General features: G+C 46.3%; 1 protein-coding gene across 1 annotated transcript in view; it reads right to left on the reverse strand.

The window, feature by feature from the left end:
- Positions 1 to 9,458: 9,458 nt before the first annotated feature.
- The window catches only part of LOC139382548 (prostacyclin receptor-like), a 44,975-nt gene continuing 30,883 nt past the window's right edge, over positions 9,459 to 23,550 (reverse strand). The window contains exon 2 of the mRNA XM_071126652.1: positions 9,459 to 12,461. Within this exon, the coding sequence (XP_070982753.1) occupies positions 12,171 to 12,461 (291 nt within the window). The 3' untranslated portion in view covers positions 9,459 to 12,170. The remainder of the gene's footprint in view (positions 12,462 to 23,550) is intronic.

Below are 23,550 nucleotides of genomic sequence, written 5' to 3' on the forward strand. Positions count from 1 at the left end.
GAATTCAGCCAAGATCTCAGAAAAACAATTGTATACCTCCACAAGTCTGGTTCATCATAGGGAGCAATTTCCAAACGCCTGAAGGTACCACGTTCATCTGTACAAACAATAGTACGCAACTATATACACCAAGGGACCCCGCAGCCATCATACCTCTCAGGAAGGAGAAGTGTTCTGTCTTCTAGAGATGGATGTACTTTGGTGCAAAAGGTGCAAATCAATCCCAGAATAACAGCAAAGTACCTTGTGAAGATGTTGGAGGAAACCGGTTCAAAAGTATCTATATCCACAGTAAAACGAGTCCTAGAGCGACATAACCTGAGAGGCCGCTCTGCAAGGAAGAAGCACTTGATCCAACACCGTCGTTACAAAAGCTAGACTACGGTTGCAACTGCACATGGGGACAAAGATCGTAATTTTGGAGAAATGTCCTTTGGTCTGATGAAGCAAAAATAGAAATGTTTGGCCATAATGACCATCATTATGTTTGGAGGAAAAAGGGGGATGCTTGCAAGCTGAAGAACACCATCCCAACCGTTAAGCATGAGGGTGGCAGCATCATGTTGTGGGGGTGCTTTGCTGCAGGAGGGGCTGGTGCACTTCATAAAATAGATGGCATCATGAGGGAGGAAAAAGATGTGGCTATATTGACACAACATCTCAAGACATCAGTTAAAGCTTGGTATCAAATGGGTGGAAGGCTACCCACAAAGTTTGACCCAAGTTAAAAAATGTAAAGGCAATGCTACCAATTACTAATTGAGCGTATGTAAACTTCTGACCCACTGGGAATGTGATGAAAGAAATAAAAGCTGAAATAAATAAATCTAATATTATTCTGACATTTCACATTCTTAAAATAAACTGATGATCCTAACTGGCTTAAAACAGGGAATTTTTACTTGGATTAAATGGCAGAAATGATGAAAAACTGAGTTGAAATATATTTGGCTAAGGTGTATGTAAACTTCCGACTTCAACTGTACGTATCAGTCTGGTTCATCTCAGTTCATCAATCCCTGTTCTGTTCATCCATTCTATTTCCATCTGGTTAATCAATGAACACTTTTAATTACAACCTCAGTGAGGCCCAGGACTGCTGTTCATTAGTGTTCTGCTTCAGATAAGATTCCTCACTGTCAAGACTCTGGTGAATCACAGATAACCAGAGTGATGGGCTTCCTGTCTGTACAACAGACCAGGCTGCTGTTCCAAAACTAGAGCAAATCATCATTCCGTCCTTCTGATCCTCTGTAGCCCAGATGGTAAAGCACGGTGCTTGCAATGCCAAGACAGTGGGTTTAATTCCTGAGACCACCTATAATGTAAGTCGATGTGGATAAATGTGTCTGCTAGATGGCATACAGTGATTTTTCCACATTTTGTTACGTTATATCATTATTCTAAAATGCATTGATAAAAAAAACTCATCAATCCACACGCAATACCCCATTATGACAAAGCAAAAACAGGTTTTTAGAACATTTTCCAAATGAATAAAAAATAAAAAAAACAGAAATACCTTATTTATTCAGAACCTTTGCTACATAAGACTTGCTTCTATTGATCATCATTTAGATTTTTCTACAACTTGATTGGAGTCCACCGGTGTTAAATTAAATAGTTTGGACATGATTTGGAAAGGCAAACATCTGTCTATATAAGGTCCCACAGTTGACAGTGCATGTCAGAGTAAAAACCAAGCCATGAGCCATGAGGTTGAAGCATTTGTCCATAGAGCTCTGAGACAGGAGTGTCGAGGCACAGATCTGGGGAAGGGTACAAAAAAATGCAGCATTGAAGGTCCCCAAGAAGACCGTGGCCTCCATCATTCTTAAATGGAAGAAGTTTGGAACCAACAAGATTCTTCCTAGAGCTGGACGCCCGGCTAAACTGAGCAATCTGGGGAGAAGGGTAGGCCGTCATTGTAAATAAGAATTTATTCTTAACTGACTTGCCTAGTTAAATAAAGGTTAAATAAAAAATACAAATAAATTATAAAAGGCCTTGGTCAGGGAGATGACAAAGAATCTGATGGTTCCTCTGTGGAGATGGTTGTCATTCTGGAAGGTTCTCCCATCTCTGCAGCACTCCACCAATCAGGCCTTTATGGTAGAGTGGACCGACGGAAGCCACTCCTCAGTAAAAGGCACACGACAGCCTGCTTGGAGTCTGCCAAAAGAAACCTAAAGGACTCTCAGACCATGAGAAACAAGATTTTCTGGTCTGATGAACTTGAGATTGAACTCTTTGGCCTGAATGCCAAGCGTCACGCCTGGAGGAAACCTGGCACCATCCTTACAGTGAGGCATAGTACTGGCAGGATCATGCTGTGGGGATGTTTTTTAGCGGCAGGGACTGGTAGACTAGTCAAGATCGAGGGAAAGATGAACGGAGCAAAGTACAGATAGATCCTTGATGAAAACCTGCTCCAGAGCGCTCAGGACCTCAAACTGGGGCAAAGGTTCACCTTCCAACAGGACAACAACCCGAAGCACACAGCCAAGACAAAGCAGTGAGTGGCTTCGGGATAAGTCTCTGAATGTCCTTGAGTGGCCCAGCCAGAGCCCGGACTTGAACCGGTTTGAACATCTCTGGAGAGAACTGAAAATAGCTGTGCAGCAATGCTCCCCATTCAACCTGACAGTGCTTGAGCAGATCTGCAGAAAAAAAGGGGATAAACTCCCCAAATACAGGCGTGCCAAGCTTGTAGTGTCATACCCAAGAAGAATACTGAATACTTATGTAAATGTGAAATTTCATTTTTTTTTTTTTTTTTTTACCTGTTTTTGCTTTGTCATTATGGGGTATTGTGTGTAGATTGATGAGGGGGGAAAAAACAATTAATTTAAATTTAGAATAAGGCTGTAACGTAACAAAATCTGGAAAAAGTCAAGGGGTCTGAATACTTTCTCCGAATGCACCGTACATCATTAATCATGGACTTATTTAGTCACGAACAAAAGTATTGTGATACATCAGTGATGTCGCCACTGAAGGGAGTAAGGATGCATTTTGAAAATATCGCAAGACCTAATCAGCTGTAGAGACCTGCGCCAAATGTGTATCTGGAATGCTTGTGTCTCAAAGGACAGGCCTGCTGGTTCGACAGTCTTGAGCACACAACACACCACTAAACCAGAGTGGTTACATGAAAAAGCATCTACGCAAATAGCCTGCACAAATAACACTCCCATTACTCAGGTAGAATTTGCTCGACAACGTCTTTGCGATAATGGTGATGATGAAAGGCCATGAAGACAGGGAGAGGGCTTTGCCTGTTTCTGTGTTGGCTCTTAGTGGTAAATAAACATAGCTATCGTTTGACCATGAGAAATCCTCTTGCAATTGAAGGGCCATCCTCAACCACTTAGTGGAATCACATTACCGGGGAATATGATATAGGGAACGGGTTTCTTTATTATGAATGAGCATAAAGTGTTTTTGGCTTGTAAGTAGCTCTCTCTCTCTTACGCACACACACGAACAATGCTGGGAAGTGAAGCATCTATATCAGTTTAATGTGTCAGTAAAGCTGCTCTACTTCCTACTAGATTTTTTTTTGTTGCTTAAGGCTTTGGTAAAGGAGTAGGCTTTGTGGTGGCAGAATCTGTTGGTTATGGTTTCATGTCCTCGTTCAGATGACAGTCCCTCTGGTGAGGCATGCTGTGGTCTGTGCCAACTCTATACTGTCAATTCGGTCTTTCACTAACCTCTTTTTTTTAGTAGGGTATATACTAGAGGTCGACCGATTAATTGGAATGGCCGATTAATTAGGGACGATTTCAAGTTTTCATGACAATCGTAAATTGGTATTTTTGGGCGCCGAATTGCCGATGAAAAAAAAAGAAAGTGTAATTTTTTATACCTTTATTTAACTAGGCAAGTCAGTTAAGAACACATTCTTATTTTCAATGACGGCCTAGGAACGGTGGGTTAACTGCCTCGACAGATTTTCACCTTGTCAGCTCAGGGGATCCAATCTTGCAACCTTACAGTTAACTAGTCCAACGCAATAACGACCTGGCTCTCTCTCGTTGCACTCCACAAGGAGACTGCCTGTTACGCGAATGCAGTAAGCCAAGGTAAGTTGCTAGCTAGCATTAAACTTATCTTATAAAAAACAATCAATCATAATCACTAGTTAATACACATGGTTGATGATATTACTAGATATTATCTAGCGTGTCCTGTGTTGCATATAATCTGACTGAGCATACAAGCATACAAGTATCTAAGTATCTGACTGAGCGGTGGTAGGCAGAAGCAGGCGCGTAAACATTCATCCAAACAGCACTTTCGTGCGTTTTGCCAGCAGCTCTTTGTTGTGCTTCAAGCATTGCGCTGTTTATGACTTCAAGCCTATCAACTCCCGAGATGAGGCTGGTGTAACCGAAGTGAAATAGCTAGCTAGTTAGCGCGCGCTAATAGCGTTTCATACATCACTCGCTCTGAGCCTCCTAGTAGTTGTTCCCCTTGCTCTGCATGGGTAACGCTGCTTCGAGGGTGGCTGTTGTCGTTGTGTTGCTGGTTCGAGCCCAGGGAGGAGCGAGGAGAGGGACGGAAGCTATACTGTTACACTGGCAATACTAAAGTGCCTATTAGAACATCTGATAGTCGAAGGTTAATGAAATACAAATGGTATAGAGGGAAATAGTCGTATAATTCCTATAATAACTACAACCTAAAACTTCTTACCTGGGAATATTTGAAAACTCATGTTAAAAGGAACCACCAGCTTTCATACGTTCTCATGTTCTGAGCAAGGAAATGGAACGTTAGCTTTCTTACATAGCACATATTGCACTTTTACTTTCTTCTCCAACACTTTGTTTTTGCATTATTTAAACCAAATTGAACATGTTTCATTATTTACTTGAGGCTAAATTGATTTTATTGATGTATTATATTATTATATCATTCAGTATTGTTGTAATTGTCAATATTACAAATATATATATATTTTTTTAAATCGGCCGATTTATCGGTATCGGCTTTTTTGGTCCTCCAATAATCGGTAGCGGCGTTGAAAAATCATAATCGGTCGACCTCTAGAATATACTGCATCGTTGTTGTACTGCAACTACCTTTCCTACATGCTCTGCCTGCTTCTGAAATGATCTTTTGAGATGGCATATGGGGAAGTGAAGTTTTATGAATACTTTATGACTGCATATTTATACTTACTGTAAACCATAGGAGTGGCATTTCTCTTGCCAATGAGGTTTATTTCTCTATATTTCTAAGAATCGTAAACGTTCATGTCATTGTCCCCAGAGGCCATTTTTTTGTGTGTGCGACTGACTGGCAAGGTCCAAGCAGTTGTATTGTCTAAACCCCAACTAAACCAAAATCCTGTTTCTCTTGTCTTGTTCTGTTTTCCTTCATCTGTAAACACATAGGCAATGTCTTTAAGCTTTGTGAATTCTACAAGACATACAGAAATTAAACATGGAAAATATACTGTATGTGTCACGTTCTGACCTCTATTTCCTTTGTTTGTGTATTTATTTAGTATGGTCAGGGCGTGAGTTGGGTGGGCAGTCTATGTTCGTTTTTCTATGTTTTGGGTCAGTTCTATGTTTTCGGCCTAGTATGGTTCTCAATCAGAGGCAGGTGTCTTTAGTTGTCTCTGATTGAGAATCATACTTAGGTAGCCTGGGTTTCACTGTTTGTTGGTGGGTGATTGTTCCTGTCACTGTGTTTGTTGTCACAGGATAGGCTGTATAGGTTTTCACGTTCCGTTTGTTGTTTTGTAGAGTTAAGTTATTTCATGTATCGTTCAGTTTCCATTAATTAAAGAACATGAGTAACCACCACGCTGCGCTTTGGTCCGCTTCTTCTCCTCCTATAGACGAACACCGTTACAGAATCACCCACCGCAACAGGACCAAGCGGCGTGGTAACGGGCAACAGCGGCACAAGGAGGAATGGACTTGGGATGATGTATTGGACGGCAAGGGTTGCTACACATGGGAGGAGATCCTGGTGGGAAAGGATCGCCTTCCATGGGAACAGGTGGAGGCAGCGAGGAGAGCAGAGGCAGCCGGAGAGAGGAGCCGGCGATATGAGGGAACACGGTTGGCAAGGAAGCCCGGGAGTCAGCCCCAAAAATTTCTTGGGGGGGGGCTAACAGGGAGTATGGCTACGCCAGGTAGGAGACCTGAGCCAACTTCCTGTGGTTACCGGGGGGCTAGAGAGACCGGGCAGGCACCGTGTTATGCTGTGGAGCGCACGGTGTCCCCAGTGCGGGTGCACAGCCCGGTGCGGTACATTCCAGCTCCGCGTATCGGCCGGGCTAGAGTGGGCATCGAGCCAAGTGCCATGAAGCCGGCTCTACGCATCTGGTCTCCAGTGCGTCTCCTTGGGCCGGCTTACATGGCACCAGCCTTGCGCACGGTGTCCCCGGTTCGCCTGCATAGCCCAGTGCGGGCTATTCCACCTCGCCGCACTGGCAGGGCGACCGGGACCATTCAACCGGGTAAGGTTGGGCAGGCTCGGTGCTCAAGAGCTCCAGTGCGCCTGCACGGCCCGGTCTATCCATCACCACCTCCACGCACCAGCCCTCCGGTGGCAGCTCCCCGTACCAGGCTGTCTCTCCGGCCCATCCTTGCAGGGGCTCTCTCCTCTCCACCTCTGCCGGAGCCTCCCGCCTGTCCGGCGCCGCTGCAGGAGCCTCCCGCCTGTCCGGCGCCGCTGCCGGAGCCTCCCGCCTGTCCGGCGCCGCTGCCGGAGCCTCCCGTCTGTCCGGCGCCTCTGCCGGAGCCTCCCGTCTGTCCGGCGCCTCTGCCGGAGCCTCCCGTCTGTCCGGCGCCTCTGCCGGAGCCTCCCGCCTGTCCGGCGCCTCTGCCGGAGCCTCCCGCCTGTCCGGCGCCTCTGCCGGAGCCTCCCGCCTGTCCGGCGCCTCTGCCGGAGCCTCCCGCCTGTCCGGCGCCTCTGCCGGAGCCTCCCGCCTGTCCGGCGCCTCTGCCGGAGCCTCCCGCCTGTCCGGCGCCTCTGCCGGAGCCTCCCGTCTGCCCAGCGCCGCCCGTCTGCCCAACGCCGCCAGCGCCGCCCGTCTGCCCAGCGCCGCCAGCGCCGCCCGTCTGCCCAACGCCGCCAGCGCCGCCCGTCTGCCCAACGCCGCCAGCGCCGCCCGTCTGCCCAGCGCCGCCAGCGCCGCCCGTCTGCCCAGCGCCGCCAGTGCCGCCCGTCTGCCCAGCGCCGCCAGTGCCGCCCGTCTGCCCAGCGCCGCCAGTGCCGCCCGTCTGCCAGGAGCCGCCAGTGCCGCCCGTCAGCCAGGGGCCGCCAGTGCCGCCCGTCAGCCAGGGGCCGCCAGTGCCGCCCGTCAGCCAGGGGCCGCCAGTGCCGCCCGTCAGCCAGGGGCCGCCAGTGCCGCCCGTCAGCCAGGGGCCGCCAGTGCCGCCCGTCAGCCAGGGGCCGCCAGTGCCGCCAGTCAGCCAGGGGCCGCCAGTGCCGCCAGTCAACCAGGGGCCGCCAGTGCCGCCAGTCAGCCAGGGGCCGCCAGTGCCGCCAGTCAGCCAGGGGCCGCTAGAGCCCCTCCGCCCGGAGCAGCTGCCCCTCTGTCCCGAGCAGCTGTCCCTCTGTCCCGAGCAGCTGCCCCTCTGTCCCGAGCAGCTGCCCCTCTGTCCCGAGCAGCTGCCCCTCTGTCCCGAGCAGCTGCCCCTCTGTCCCGAGCAGCTGCCCCTCTGTCCCGAGCAGCTGCCCCTCTGTCCCGAGCAGCTGCCCCTCTGTCCCGAGCAGCTGCCCCTCTGTCCCGAGCAGCTGCCCCTCTGTCCCGAGCAGCTGCCCCTCTGTCCCGAGCTGCTGCTTCACCTCTGTCCCGAGCTGCCCCTCTGTCCCAAGCAGCCCCTCTGTCCAGTGGGGTCATTGAGAGGGGTGGGCATGGGGAGTAAGCCACGGAGGCGGACAATACGGCGGACTAAGACAATGGCGAAGTGGGGTCCGCGTCCCGCGCCAGAGCCGCCACCGCGGACAGACGCCCACCCAGACCCTCCCCTATAGGTCAAGGTTTTGCGGCCGGAGTCCGCACCTTTGGGGGGGGGTACTGTCACGTTCTGACCTCTATTTCCTTTGTTTGTGTATTTATTTAGTATGGTCAGGGCGTGAGTTGGGTGGGCAGTCTATGTTCGTTTTTCTATGTTTTGGGTCAGTTCTATGTTTTCGGCCTAGTATGGTTCTCAATCAGAGGCAGGTGTCTTTAGTTGTCTCTGATTGAGAATCATACTTAGGTAGCCTGGGTTTCACTGTTTGTTGGTGGGTGATTGTTCCTGTCACTGTGTTTGTTGTCACAGGATAGGCTGTATAGGTTTTCACGTTCCGTTTGTTGTTTTGTAGAGTTAAGTTATTTCATGTATCGTTCAGTTTCCATTAATTAAAGAACATGAGTAACCACCACGCTGCGCTTTGGTCCGCTTCTTCTCCTCCTATAGACGAACACCGTTACAGTATGGTCACACAATAAAAACACTTGCCCATCACAGATTAAGACATACAGTTGAAGTCGAAAGTTTACATACACTTAGGTAGTAGTCATTAAAACTCGTTTTTCAACCACTCCACAAATGTCTTGTTAACAAACTATAGTTTTGGCAAGTCGGTTAGGACATCTCCTTTGTGCATGACACAAGTCATTATTCCAACAATTGTTTACAGACAGATTATTTCACTTATAATTCACTGTATCACAATTCCAGTGGGTCAGAAGTTTACATACACTAAGTTGACTGTGCCTTTAAACAGCTTGGAAAATTCCCGAAAATGGTGTCATGGCTTTAGAAGCTTCTGATGACATCATCATTTATGTCAATTGGAGGTGTACCTGTGGATGTATTTCAAGGCCTACCTTCAAACTCAGTGTCTCTTTGCTTGACATCATGGGGAAATCAAAATAAATCAGCTAGGACCTCAGAAAAAAGATTGTAGACCTCCACAAATCTGGTTCATCCTTGGGAGCAATTTCCAAACGCCTGAAGGTACCACGTTCATCTGTACAAACAATAGTATGCAAGTATAAACACCATGGGACCACACAGCCATCATACCGCTCAGGAAGGAAACGTGTTCTGTCTCCTAGAGATAAATGTACTTTGGTGCGAAAAGTGCAAATCAATCCCAGAACAGCAGCAAAGGACCTTGTGAAGATGCTGGAGGAAACAGGTTCAAAAGTATATATATTCACAGTAAAAACGAGTCCTATATCAACATAACCTGAAAAGCCACTCAGCAAGGAAGAAGCCACTGCTCCAAAACCAACATAAAAAAGCCAGACTACGGCACATGGGGATAAAGATCATACTTTTTGGAGAAATGTCCTCTGGTCTGATGAAACAAAAATAGATTAAAAAAAATAATAATTAAATGTCAGGAATGATGAAAAACTTAATTTAAATGTATTTGGCTCAGGTGTATGTAAACTTCTGACTTCAACTGTACATGTGGAAAGGTACTCACACCACATAGTTTCAATCTTTATTTGGCATTTGAATATTTTTACATAGGAACATGTACAGCAACCTACACATAACACGTCTGTAACATGTATTCACTTAAACATTTGTTACAATTGATCCCAATACTGAAGAACATATCTGATACCGTATATTCTCAAGTGCAAGAAACCACACTGGAACACACGCTGGGCACGAGTCACATTATAGCTCCGGAAACAAAACCACCACAACACAACACACTCACATACACAAACACAACACCACACAACCATCCATACAACACAACTGAGGGAACACATAGAAACGTACACAAAAAAAGCACTTACCACCTGCAAACATAAACCCAGCACTCTTCACGCAATCACTTTCAGAATCTGAGTTTACACAGGCAGCCCAATTCTGGTATTTTTTTGGTAATCAGTTTAGCTCTGAAAAATATCTGATGTGGAAATAACAGAATTGAGCTGCCTGTGGGACCACAGCCATAGTGATGGAAGAGAAAGAGGACAAAAAAAAGCAACAACTTCAAACATCGTTTGGTGAGCTTTTTCAACGAAGGAACTACCGACACAGAACTACATTCAAACAAACTCATACAAATGTCGGATCTTAATTTGATCACTGCACCGCGTTAAATGCAGATGAGCTTCGTGATTTGCATAAATTCACTGACAACCCACACTGCCACGCGGTTATATTAACAGTATTGCACTTTTCATGTAGCCTACTTTTGGCCAGCTAATAGACTAACCACCGATCAAGCAACATTATGGACTAAACGTTCAAATCCTGTGGCTGCAGGATTATTTTTGGTGTGACAATATAGGTCGAATGAATTAGCTTGAGAAGAAAGAGAGGTACCATCTTGCGTGAGTACACAAAGGAATGTTCATACGATATATTGTACAACAGAATAGCGCCATAGACACAGGTCTTTCTCAATGAGCCCATAATACACCCCAGCTTTGATTGCCTACGACAGCGCATTGACGAAGTGTTGGACGCAAAGGTCTGGAAACTGAGATGTGGGTTTAATAAGACATGTCACGTGCACATGCATAGGATCCATGATCCATTCAGCCTTTCAAGAAGATAAAGAGATTGGCCTGCATTAAAACTTGACTCTAGATCCAGGGGACATGCATACAGAGAGAGAGGCCGTCACGCTGTATGAATGTGACCTGCTGTGACCTCGTACTTGACCTCGCAGGCCTACATTCTGTTTTCGCTACACGGACCAGTGCAGCGAAACAGAGCGTAAGCTGCATCCCACACTTCAATGATGTGACAGATCAGACAGCCATGTGAAGAGCTAAGGGTTTAAGAGGGCAAAGGGGCTGTCGATGAAACACAGCATAACAAATCACATGTTACTCGTTCGTGCATGTTGATGTACTACACTGTTGTTGATGTCACATGAAGTTAATGACCTGATTTCCTTGGGCATACGCACGGGCATATTGTCTGTTTTTGATGTATCGTGTTTTACATTTACAAGATGTGAAATAATTCAGGAAGTGAGGAAATCTAAATTCCATCAGGTCGTAATCGTGCACACGACCATACCATCTTTGGTAAGCAAACAGAATGATTAGTAGATTTTTTAACAGGAACATTCTCGCCCAGTTTGGAAATGGTGTCCAGTGATACCTGGACAGAAGACCTAGTGCAAAAAAAAATCCCGGGTTTCACCGGGTGGTTATATACAGCGCCTTCAGAAACTATTCACACCCCTTGACTTTTTCCACATTTTGTTGTGTTTCAGCCTGAATTTAAAATGGATGATGATTTTTGAAAACGTTTCAGATTAAAAGCTGAAATGTCTTGAGTCAATAAGTATTCAACCGCTTTGTTATATGGCAAGCCTAAATACATTCGGGAGTAAAAATTTGCTTCACAAGTCTTAACAAATTTGCTTAACATAATAAGTTGCATGGACTCACTCTGTGTGCAATAATAGGGTTTAACATGATTTTTACCCCACACACAATTATCTGTAAGGTCCCTTAGTCGAGCAGTGAATTTCAAACACAGATTGAACCACAAAGACCAGGGTTTTCCGATGCCTCACAAAGAAGGGCAATGGAAAGATGGGTAAAAAAAAGCAGACATTAAATATCCCTTTGAGCACGGTGAAGTTATTAATTACACTCTGGATGGTGTATCAATACACCCTGTCTCTACAAAGATACAGGCGTCCTTCCTAACTCAGTTGACGGAGAGGAAGGAAACCGCTCAGGGATTTCACCATGAATGCTGACTTTAAAACAGTTACACAGTTTAATGGCTGTGATGGGAGAAAACTGAGGATGGATCAACAACATTGTAGTTACTCCCCTCCAGGGCTGGTTGTCCATAATAAATCCCTCTTAGTGGTCCTCTCCTGCATACATTCAGTACGGAGCAAGAGTTTCTGTCATTTTCAGTTGCTTTGAGTTAAGTTTTCAGTGAGGTTAAAGGCACAATCAATCACTTTATTCACTCCTCTGCAGTCTTTTTGTACAGCACGGCCATGTATGAAATATGTAGCTCATGCATCAGTATACGCATATGCATTCTAGTCAATAGCGGATAAGGTACCTCCTGTAAGAGCTGGTGGTCCACAAAGCGAATTCTCCAAATCCTCTATCCAGAACCCCTTCCCCTATTGTCTGCTCTCCCACATACATACATCCATAACGCCCATCCTCTTTCCCGCGCCGGGTCCCACCCCTCACATCAGAGGGGCCGGCTGGAGTATAGTTTGGGTTGCAGGGAGACGGAGGGCGAGGGTTTGGGAGACTCCCTGTGGTCGTCAGGGGGTAAGGAGAAGGTGCAGTGGGCCGTGTTCTTCACCGCTCCCCCCGTGAAGCGGCAGCGCAGCAGCGAGCGGAGGTGGCGGAACACGGACTTGCGGAAGATGATGAAGACCCAGGGGTCCACGATGGGGTTGAGGGCCTGGAAACGGAACGCCAGCAGGTTCTCCTGGTCGTCACCCACCGGCTCGATGGCATTGGCGAAACCGGTAATCTGAGGAGAGTTAAATACGAAAGAGTTCAGTTTATTAGGATCCTCAGTAGCTACTCTTATTGGTCAACATAAAATGTTACATACATTTTATGTGTAGGGAGAGATACAGAAAAAATAGAGTTCTGGGGGTGGGGAAGAGAGTAATAAGGGGAAGGCAACAAGAGCGAGGGAGGAGTAAGGACAAGACCGTGTATAAAAAGGTATATATGACAGGACAGAATGAGACAGACAGACAGACAGAATGAGACAGACAGACAGACAGAATGAGACAGACAGACAGACAGAATGAGACAGACAGAATGAGACAGACAGACAGACAGACAGACAGACAGACAGACAGACAGACAGACATCCTGCCCACAGAGAGCAGCTGGCTAAAAAGCATCTCAGCCGCCCCATTCCAATCCCCTTATTTCCTGTGATGTATTCAACAAACAGTCTCATAATTGATTACGTGGCCTGGTGGAGTGTTATTGTGTCACAGTGTCAAATGTTTCCCTGTTGCTAAGGCCTGGGAGTGAAAAGTAATAACCCAAAAGACGGAATGGGAGCAGCCCAGGGACTATTACAGGCCTGAGCTGTGCCAAATCCCCATGCACGAGGGAGCAGGAACAGCGCTCTCTCCTCCCCACCATGGGCTAAACTAGCCAGAACAGACACGATGTCCTGTAATGCACTAACAGACATGGGAGAGGATCAAAAGGCAGAGAACATTGTGCAGACACTGTATTTGCGTTGCCATGTCGCCACAACTACAGACTAGAGGTCGACCAATTAATCGGAATGGCCGATTAATTAGGGCCGATTTCAAGTTTTCATAACAATCGGAAATCTGTATTTTTGGGCGCCGATTTGCCAAATGTTTTCTTATTATTTTTTACACCTTTATTTAACTAGGCAAGTCAGTTAAGAACATTCTTATTTTCAATGACGGCCTAGTGGGTCGGTGGGTTAACTGCCTCGTTCAGGGGCAGAAAGACAGATTTTCACCTTGTCATCTCGGGGGACCCAATCTTGCAACCTTACAGTTAACTAGTTCAATGCAATAACGACCTCTCTCTCTCTCGTTGCACTCCACAAGGAGACTGCCTGTTATGCAAATGCAGTAAGCCAAGGTAAGTTGCTAGCTAGCATTAAACTTATCTTATAAAAAACAATCAATCATAATCACTAGTTAATTACACATGGTTGATGATATTACTAGATATTATCTAGTGTGTCCTGTGTTGCATATAATCTGACTGAGCATACAAGCATACAAGTATCTAAGTATCTGACTCTGCGGTGGTAGGCAGAAGCAGGCGCGTAAACATTCATTCAAACAGCACTTTCGTGCGTTTTGCCAGCAGCTCTTCATTGTGCGTCAAGCATTGCGCTGTTTATGACTTCAAACCTATCAACTCCCGAGATGAGGCTGGTGTGACCGAAGTGAAATGGCTGGCTAGTTAGCGCGCGCTAATAGCGTTTCAAACTTCACTCGCTCTGAGCCTTGGGGTGGTTGTTCCCCTTGCTCTGCATGGGTAACGCTGCTTCGATGTGGTGGCTATTGTCTTTGTATTGCTGGTTCGAGCCCAGGGAGGAGCGAGGAGAGGGACGGAAACTATACTGTTACACTGGCAATACTAAAGTGCCTATAAGAACATCCAATAGTCAAAGGTTAATGAAATACAAATGGTATAGAGGGAAATAGTCCTATAAAAACTACAACCTAAAACTTCTTACCTGGGAATATTGAAGACTCATGTTAAAAGGAACCACCAGCTTTCATATGTTCTCATGTACTGAGCAAGGAACTGAAACCTTAGCTTTCTTACATAGCACATATTGCACTTTTACGTTCTTCTCCAACACTTTGTTTTTGCATTATTTAAACCAAATTGAACATGTTTCATTATCTACTTGAGGCTAAATTGATTTTATTTATGTATTATATTAAGTTAAAATAAGTGTTAATTCAGTATTGTTGTAATTGTCAATATTACAAATATTTATTTATTTATTATTTTTTTATTATTATTTTTTAAATCGGCCGATTAATCTGTATCGGCTTTTTTGGTCCTCCAATAATCGGTATCGGCATTGAAAAATCATAATCGGTCGACCTCTACTACAGACACATGACAAAATGAACTGATGTTTCTGTAGAAATGTAGTAGTGCCTTTTGGAGGGAAGGGAATCCCCAAATTGCACAAAATGACTTTAGCGCAAGAGTCACTTGTCACACACACACACACACACGCGCACACGCACACACGCACACGCACACATTATGTTTTTCTATCCTTGTGGGGACCAAACATGTATTTCCATTCAAAATTAGTCCTAAACCTAACACTAACCCATACCCTAACCCAGGCCCTAAACCTAACCACTAACCCTTACCCTAACACAGACCCTAAACCTAATCACTAACCCATACCCTAACCCAGGCCCTAAACCTAACCACTAACCCATACCCTAACCCAGGCCCTAAACCTAACCACTAACCCATACCCTAACCCAGGCCCTAATCCTAACCACTAACCCATACCGTAACCCAGGCCCTAAACCTAACCACTAACCCATACCCTAACCCAGGCCCTAAACCTAACCACTAACCCATACCCTAACCCAGACCCTAAACCTAACCACTAATCAAATCCCTAACCACTAACCCATACCCTAACCCTAAACCTAACCACTAACCCATACTCTAAACCTAACCACTAACCCAATCCCTAACCACTAACCCATACCCTAACCACTAAACCATACCCTAACCACTAAACCATACCCTAACCCAGACCCGAAACCTAACCACTAACCCATACCCTAACCCTAAACCTAACCACTCACCCTTTACCCTAAACCGAATTGTAGACCTAACCCTAAACCTAACACATAAGCTTAAAATAGCCTTTCTATTTTACTATCCTTGTGGGGAACGTTGGGGATTTTAGGTCCCAACAAGGATAGAAGAACCAACGCGCACACAGGCACGCACACACACACACACACACACACACACATTACACACACACACACACACACATTACACACACACACACACACACACACACACACACACACACACACACACACACACACACACACACACACACACACACACACACACACACACACAGAGAGAGAGAGAGCATAGCCTCTCTTCCCTCTCACGAGGACCCTTATTTCCTCTTCAAAGCTGACAAACCTCACTGTTGCAGGAAAGCTTCCTAATTTAAGGACTAACGATGGCTACATGGGACCACAGCTCATGTAATTCATTACATTCATGGAAGTGGAGGATCAATTATAAATGCAGCAGGTTTTCCCTGATTCAATTGTTGGTCCCATGGCTTGGTTCTGGGCTGCACTGTCATTTATTCATTCACAGTGAAAGGGTGGCCTACTGTAGGGGTGAAATATGTGTCATCCATTGGAGCACGCTGCGGGATAGTGAAGTAAATCTACCATTACTGCCATTACTGTAGCCCCAGGCTGAGTTAGAGGAGGTATATGTTATATGGGTTGTTCTCTGAGTCTGAACAGCGGCAGTAAGGTTAAGGGTCAGACACATAGCTCCCAAGGCAGTAGAGAAGTTAAGAGGCCCTATACTGTACAGGCTGACAATTGTGGTCCTCTGTAGTTCAGTTGGTAGAGCATGGCACGATGCTAGGCCAGGATAGTAGGTTTGATTCCCGGGACTACCCATATGTAAAAAGATATATATACACTACTCAAAAAAATAAAGGCAACACTAAAATAACACATCCTAGATCTGAATGAATGAAATATTCTTATTAAATACTTTTTTCTTTACATAGTTGAATGTGCTGATAACAAAATCACACAAAAATGATCAATGGAAATCTAATTTATTAACCCATGGAGGTCTGGATTTGTAGTCACACTCAAAATTAAAGTGGAAAACCACACTACAGGCTGATCCAACTTTGATATAATGTCCTTAAAAGTCAAAATGAGGCTCAGTTGTGTGTGTGGCCTCCATGTGCCTGTATGACCTCCCTACAACGCCTGGGCATGCTCCTGATGAGGTGGTGGATGGTCTCCTGAGGGATCTCCTCCCAGACCTGGACTAAAGCATCTGCCAACTCCTGGACAGTCTGTGGTGCAACGTGGCATTGGTGGATGGAGCGAGACATGATGTCCCAGATGTGCTCAATTGGATTCAGGTCTGGGGAACGGGCGGGCCAGTCCATAGCATCAATGCCTTCCTCTTGCAGGAACTGCTGACACACTCCAGCCACATGAGGTCTAGCATTGTCTTGCATTAGGAGGAACCCAGGGCCAACCGCACCAGCATATGGTCTCACAAGGGGTCTGAGTATCTCATCTCGGTACCTAATGGCAGTCAGGCTACCTCTGGCGAGCACATGGAGGGCTGTGCGGCCCCCCAAAGAAATGCCACCCCACACCATGACTGACCCACCGCCAAACCGGTCATGCTGGAGGATGTGCAGGCAGCAGAACGTTCTCCACGGCGTCTCCAGACTCTGTCACGTCTGTCACATGTGCTCAGTGTGAACCTGCTTTCATCTGTGAAGAGCACAGGGCGCCAGTGGCGAATTTGCCAATCTTGGTGTTCTCTGGCAAATGCCAAACGTCCTGCACGGTGTTGGGCTGTAAGCACAACCCCCAGATTTGGACGTCGGGCCCTCATACCACCCTCATGGAGTCTGTTTCTGACCGTTTGAGCAGACACATGCACATTTGTGGCCTGCTGGAGGAAATTTTGCAGGGCTCTGGCAGTGCTCCTCCTGCTCCTCCTTGCACAAAGGCGAAGGTAGCGGTCTTGCTGCTGGGTTGTTGCCCTCCTACGGCCTCCTCCACGTCTCTTGATGTACTGGCCTGTCTCCTTGTAGCGCCTCCATGCTCTGGACACTACGCTGACAGACACAGCAAACCTTCTTGCCACAGCTCGCATTGATGTGCCATCCTGGATGAGCTGCACTACCTGAGCCACTTGTGTGGGTTGTGGACGTCTCATGCTACCACTAAAGTGAAAGCCCTGCCAGCATTCAAAAGTGACCAAAACATCAGCCAGGAAGCATAGGAACTGAGAAGTGGTCTGGTCACTACCTGCAGAACCACTCCTTTATTGGGGGTGTCTTGCTAATTGCCTATAATTTCCACCTGTTGTCTATTCCATTTGCACAACAGCATGTGAAATTTATTGTCAATCATTGTTGCTTCCTAAGTGGACAGTTTGTTTTCACAGAAGTGTGATTGACTTGAAGTTACATTGTGTTGTTTAAGTGTTCCCTTTATTTTTTTGAGCAGTGTATATATGCACGCAGGACTGTAAGTCACTTAGGATAAAAGTGTCTGCTACATGTCATATATTACTACCCGGGCAGACGCACGACCCAGGTGATTTCTCAGTGAGCTGGTGACAGCCAGACTAATATATTACAGCCTCTCCATTGTTGGCATTACAAGGCCTCTAAGAATGATGGTTACAAACTAGGAGCCTGTTTAACAGTGATAGATGAATACATAATAAAAAATAAAAAAAACTGTTTTATGGTGACAGTGTCTGGGTGGGATGTCACACATCAGGCACACTGACACACACCTAGTGATTGTCAACTCACATTTAGATTTATTTGTAACCTTTATTTAGGTAGGGGAGTCCCACTGAGGTCTCTTTTTTTTTTTTAAAGGAGCCCTGCGTTGTAAGACCAAGCAATTCTACATTCAAGGCACAAACCTAGGAAACACACAAAGAAGAACAGACCGCAAAAGAAACATCAAAAAGAAAAAAAAACGCAGGAAATGTGATTTGGATGTGTACTGTGAAAGAAAGCTTAATCTGATGTTTGTTGCTACGCGCTGCCAAAGCGTCTCACAAACAACACTGCTTTAGCTACCACCTTCTCCTTGCCACCCAGCCACATATGGCTCTCTGGGCAGACCTGGTATCCTTTAAAAGAGACACAAATCACGGGCGCTGCCACCGAGTGTGGGTTTAGAACGCAGGATAGATGTGAGGCATCAGCCGTTGGTTAAACATGCTCCATACTGATGAATGTGTGTGGTATATAAGGCTCTGTGACAGGCTGCAGCAGCAGGGCAGTCGGGGGGGGGGGGGGGGGGGGTGTTCCATCAGTAGGAAAAGGCATATACAAGAATAATAAAACACACACGCGCACACCTAAGGGTGTATCTACCTGGGTACAGTCTGTCTGTGCGGGTGTGGATCAGAGAGGCATGGATACATTATAGGCCATTTAGTGCTGGTCTTTGCTATCAGGAAATAGGCCCCATAATGGACGTCCATAGCGGCCTATTAGTCTCCATCTTGGCTCCTGGAGGACTGTTTCTCCCCTTCCCCTCAGATCCTGTTTCAATGGGAGGATAAAGTTCTGCGTCTGCACACCCCAGAGATAGCAAAGCAGTGGATCCCAGAGAGAGAGAGAGCGAGAGAGAGCGAGAGAGAGCGAGAGAGAGCGAGAGAGAGCGAGAGAGAGCGAGAGAGAGAGAGAGAGCGAGAGAGAGCGAGAGAGAGCGAGAGAGAGAGCGAGACAGAGAGCGAGAGAGAGAGACAGAGAGAGAGCGAGAGAGAGAGAGCGAGACAGAGAGCGAGAGAGAGAGAGAGAGAGAGCGAGAGAGACCGCATCATTCTTACTTTTTGTTTGACATGCAACTCCATGTGAAAACAACCACATAGAGTACCACTTCCTGTTCTCATACAAACATTCTGTGAACAGAGTCTTGATGATACGGTGTTAGTTCGCAGTCCAATAATGACTTCAGTTGTTCCTGAGAATGAGAACACAAAGTAACGTTCCTGTGTTTTCCTCCTCCTTCCCTCAGCCTGTTATTACAGTCCATCCTCTGAACACTACAGTCCATCCTCTGAACACAGGCTGAATTTAATTGATTTAACCTTTATTTAACTAGGCAAGTCAGTTAAGAACAAATTCTTATTTACAATGACGGCCTAGGAACAGTGGGTTAACTGCCTTGTTCGGGGGCAGAACAACAGATTTTTATCTTGTCAGTTCAGGGATTCGATTTAGCAACCTTTCGGTTACTTGCCCAATGCTCTAACCACAAGGCTTCCTGCCATCCCCTAAATATACTACAGTGAATACCACAGTACAGTCAGCAAATCACTACAGTGAATACTATAGTATTTTTTTCGTGCTGGCCCAACACTCTAACCACTAGGCTACCTGCCGCCATGAAAGGTCACAAAGAACTTTTGCATCAATGCAGGCGCCCCCCCCCCCCCCCGGATGACTCATCCAGGGGAGTCATTCCTGTACAGTGAACGTTAATCTATGGTGGTCCATGGAGGTCATTCTATACCCTACTCTAGGAAGCCCGATTGCCTGAGAGTTTTATCATCAACTTAGCACTGAGAAAATAGTGTGTGTAAGGTAGCTGGACTTTGTATGATCAACACCCATTTGAACCCTATTCCCCACAGCCAAACCATTATGGAGAAAAAACATCTAGATGTCTAGCTCTCAGACAATGTGCGTGTGCCGTCTGCGTGCGCGTGGGAATTCTATCTGTGGAATCACTCGGTCTGTCAATATCTTCCGTCTGTCCACCAAAATTAGAACCAGTCCACACAATCCTTTTGTCATCTGTCTGGGGAATCATTGTGTGTGTGTGTGTGTGTGTGTGTGTGTGTGTGTGTGTGTGTGTGTGTGTGTGTGTGTGTGTGTGTGTGTGTGTGTGTGTGTGTGTGTGTGTGTGTGTGTGTGTGTGTGTGTGTGTGCGTGCGCGTGTGTGTGTGCGTGCGTGTGCGTGTGCGTGTGCGTGTGCGTGCGTACGTGCGTGCGTGTGCACTAAGAAAGCCCAAAAGGGCTACAGAGAGACTTCAATGCAGCCATTAAGACTGTACAAGTGCTCAGCAAGCTTCTGTGTATTGACTGGTAACAATAGGAGAGTTATTTACCCGGAAGGCTCAATCCCCAGGCGGTGACTGGACCTGCTGCGTACGCGCCGGCAAGGAAACAAAGCTTTTATCAAAGTATCCAACTACACGATACATAGGTGACCTGTTCAAGCGGTTGTATAAAGCCTCTAATGTACCCTTACTGGAAAGAGTATTATGCTCTGAGGAGGGGTGCATCAGTTCTAGAGGCAAGCACAATGTTGACCAGGCAGGCACCATGAGACACAGCCCATCAGGGCCTGTGGTCTGTTCATAACTCATACCGAGCCTGGCAACCATAAGAGATACTGGGCATCGCAGACCAGAGCTAACACAAGATTGATATCTCTTCTGTCAGAGGGCAACTTCAGAAAGAGAGAGGGAGAGAGCGGGAGATTGAGGGAGAGGGAGGGAGAGCGTTCTCCTTCAGCTCATCCTCAAATGGTGATGCCTCACCCCAGCAATCGAGCTCCATTGTCATCCTGTGCTTTTCTTGGTAACTATCTGCGTGTTGTTCATCATTATCTCATAATTACCCTTGTATGTTAATCATTGTTACGCAGTCTTTCTAACAGATGACTACTGAAGTAACAAAGAACAGATGTGTGCCAGGAAATATGACACTTTCACTGACTTTACACACACACTCACACACACACACACCCATGTTTTGTCCCACCACAATGTTTTTGAAAACATCTACTTAAGTCTTGTTTTTCGAGCCCTGAGAACTTGTATGCATGCATCCGCACTCACACTCACACACGTACACACACAGCCACACACGAACGTGACGTCACACTCAGTGAGTTAAGGAGTGGTGGTGGCAGCTTGGCTTTGACATCTTTCCATCCGCTCAGACTAACCCCTCTCTAATTGTGGTCCTCTTCTTTCAGGTCCCTCTCTCTTTCTTCTCCCCTCATCCACCCACCCGCACTCTGTTTCATTCCCCATCTCTCCCCTCCTTTACAAGTCTCTCCATCCTCTCTTGTCATCTCCTGTTTTTCCATTGTTGCTATTATCATGATCATGATCAAACTAAACCCTCTCTCCTCTCCTTCCACTCCCACGTTCTCTCTCACTTGCACCTCGGTCTGCTTGCACTCTCCCCTTCAGAAAGCCAGAATGCTCCTGTTCCGGTACCATGTCCTCTTTCGTTACCACTAAGGGGAACTGAGGGCAGGTGTTGTAAAAAAAAAAAAGGCTGTTCACGTGAAGCAGCATGTGGCCCGATACACAGCACAAACACCGTCTGACCCATAAAACAGACAAATAGAAACTGAAAAGTGCTGCATTTGCTGTGTAGCAGCCAGCCCAGAACCTGCTAATATAGAGGCCATATTAAAGAGGAAGTCAAACTGTAGCCACTGTGTCACTGTGCTGGAGTCCCCACTCTCAGACGGCGAAAGAAGACGACTGGATAGGCTGAAAGCACATCTAGCCATGTTGCAATGTCAATAGAAGGTTTCAGCAATAGGCTGAGTAGGCGTTTACCGCTGGATCTTCTCTGGGCTCCCCCCCCCCCCCTCTAAGAACCGGTGTCTATTGTTTTCCTGAAAGACTCCTTCACTCACGGGACGACGATAATTGGAGAACGAGGAGGCACAAATCACATCCAGAAGGAAGGATGTGTGACTGAGTGACAGAGGATGAGGGAAATGGGGCAGAGATCATAGCTCATCTTCTCCAGCTATACATGGTGGGACTGGGACCGACAGACAGAGAACGGAAGGGACAAGAACAGACCAGGAGTGACCAGGACACCCTCAACAGAGGGCAAAACGCGATTTTAAAAAAATTTAACACTCGGAGGAAGCTTGTCCAATAAAAACGCTCATATTTGTTTTGTGACTGAAAATGCTTTCTCCCGTTTTGTGCCCAAATTAGACCAGAAGAAACCTGACAGGAAATAGCAGAAATAGCAGAATGTTTGTAGGGTCACAGAGGAACACTAGACCTTTCCCCAGAGTCCCTTCCTCTGTAGCATAGAATCTCTAAAGATAGTAAACCCTGTGGTGAGGATTTCTGACTGTCACTCTGATGTACAACTGTGATTACCTCGCAAGTACATGTCTTTGCATGTCTTTTACTATTAAAACTGTTGGCACGTGAGAGAGGCAGGTAGCATGCGATGGGTTTATGTTACACCACAGAGACAGCACGAGCTGTCACTGTAGCCACTTCACAAGCCCTGACATGCAGACTCTCGTTAGGATTCTCTGTGACGAATGGCTTCCAGAACACACCAAACGACCTTCCTGCACATAACCTCAACACACTACTACAAACCTGGGGTAATACAGGGGCGTGTGAAGTAGGACACACCATAGCAAAATGTTTTGAAATGCTCTGCAACAGGAAATGAAAATGGTTGTTTCTTATTTGAGTAGTTTCGGTAGCATGTCCCCGTTTCACGCAGTCTCCAAACGTTTTCTCCCTACTGAACACAAACCAGGGTTATCTTTAGGCCTCTTCAGTATAGCAACTGCAACAGCCACCCACTGACAGACTCAGTGACAGGGCTGCTCCAAAACATGTGCTAGAGTTGTTGGCATTGGGCTGGTCGTCAGAGAGTTTTCCCTACAACTAATTGATGAGTAAACTTTACAGCCGTTTCACATGTTCGCTCAAATTAGAGACAGCTACAAATGTAAACAAACCAAAAAACCCTATGAAGAGTGAAAGGACGAGTGAGAGAGAGAAACAGACAGAGCAAGGCTTCAGGGCTTGGCAGGCCATTTGTTGTGGTATGCAGAATACATGATCGACTCAATAATTTGGCAGGGCGCGTTGACTAGGGAGAGAGCATGAAAAAGAACCATATGTGGTAGACTGCTTCTACTTCAGCGATATACTGTATTGTCTCTGTGCTTTTGGTTTCATGGTCATATCCACTTACCTCTACTACTCCATGCCCTTGCTGTCTTATCAACACTAAGAGGATGCACATATCTGAAAGTTGACTAATGTCTTATACAGTATGTGTACTCTGTATTCAAAGAAAAACAAGTCAGAATTTCATCCGGTAAAAGGGAGGAATGCTTCCACCCACTTGGCACAGATGTCAATTCAACGAGTTTCCACTGTTAGTTGAAAGTCATGTAATTGAGAAGACATTGAAACAACGTTGATTCAACCAGTGTCTGCCCAGTGGGCAGTTTCTTTAATCCAGATGGGACGAACTAAACTCATTA

Source organism: Oncorhynchus clarkii, chromosome 24 (genome assembly GCF_045791955.1).
Source record: "Oncorhynchus clarkii lewisi isolate Uvic-CL-2024 chromosome 24, UVic_Ocla_1.0, whole genome shotgun sequence".
NCBI lineage: Eukaryota > Metazoa > Chordata > Actinopteri > Salmoniformes > Salmonidae > Oncorhynchus > Oncorhynchus clarkii.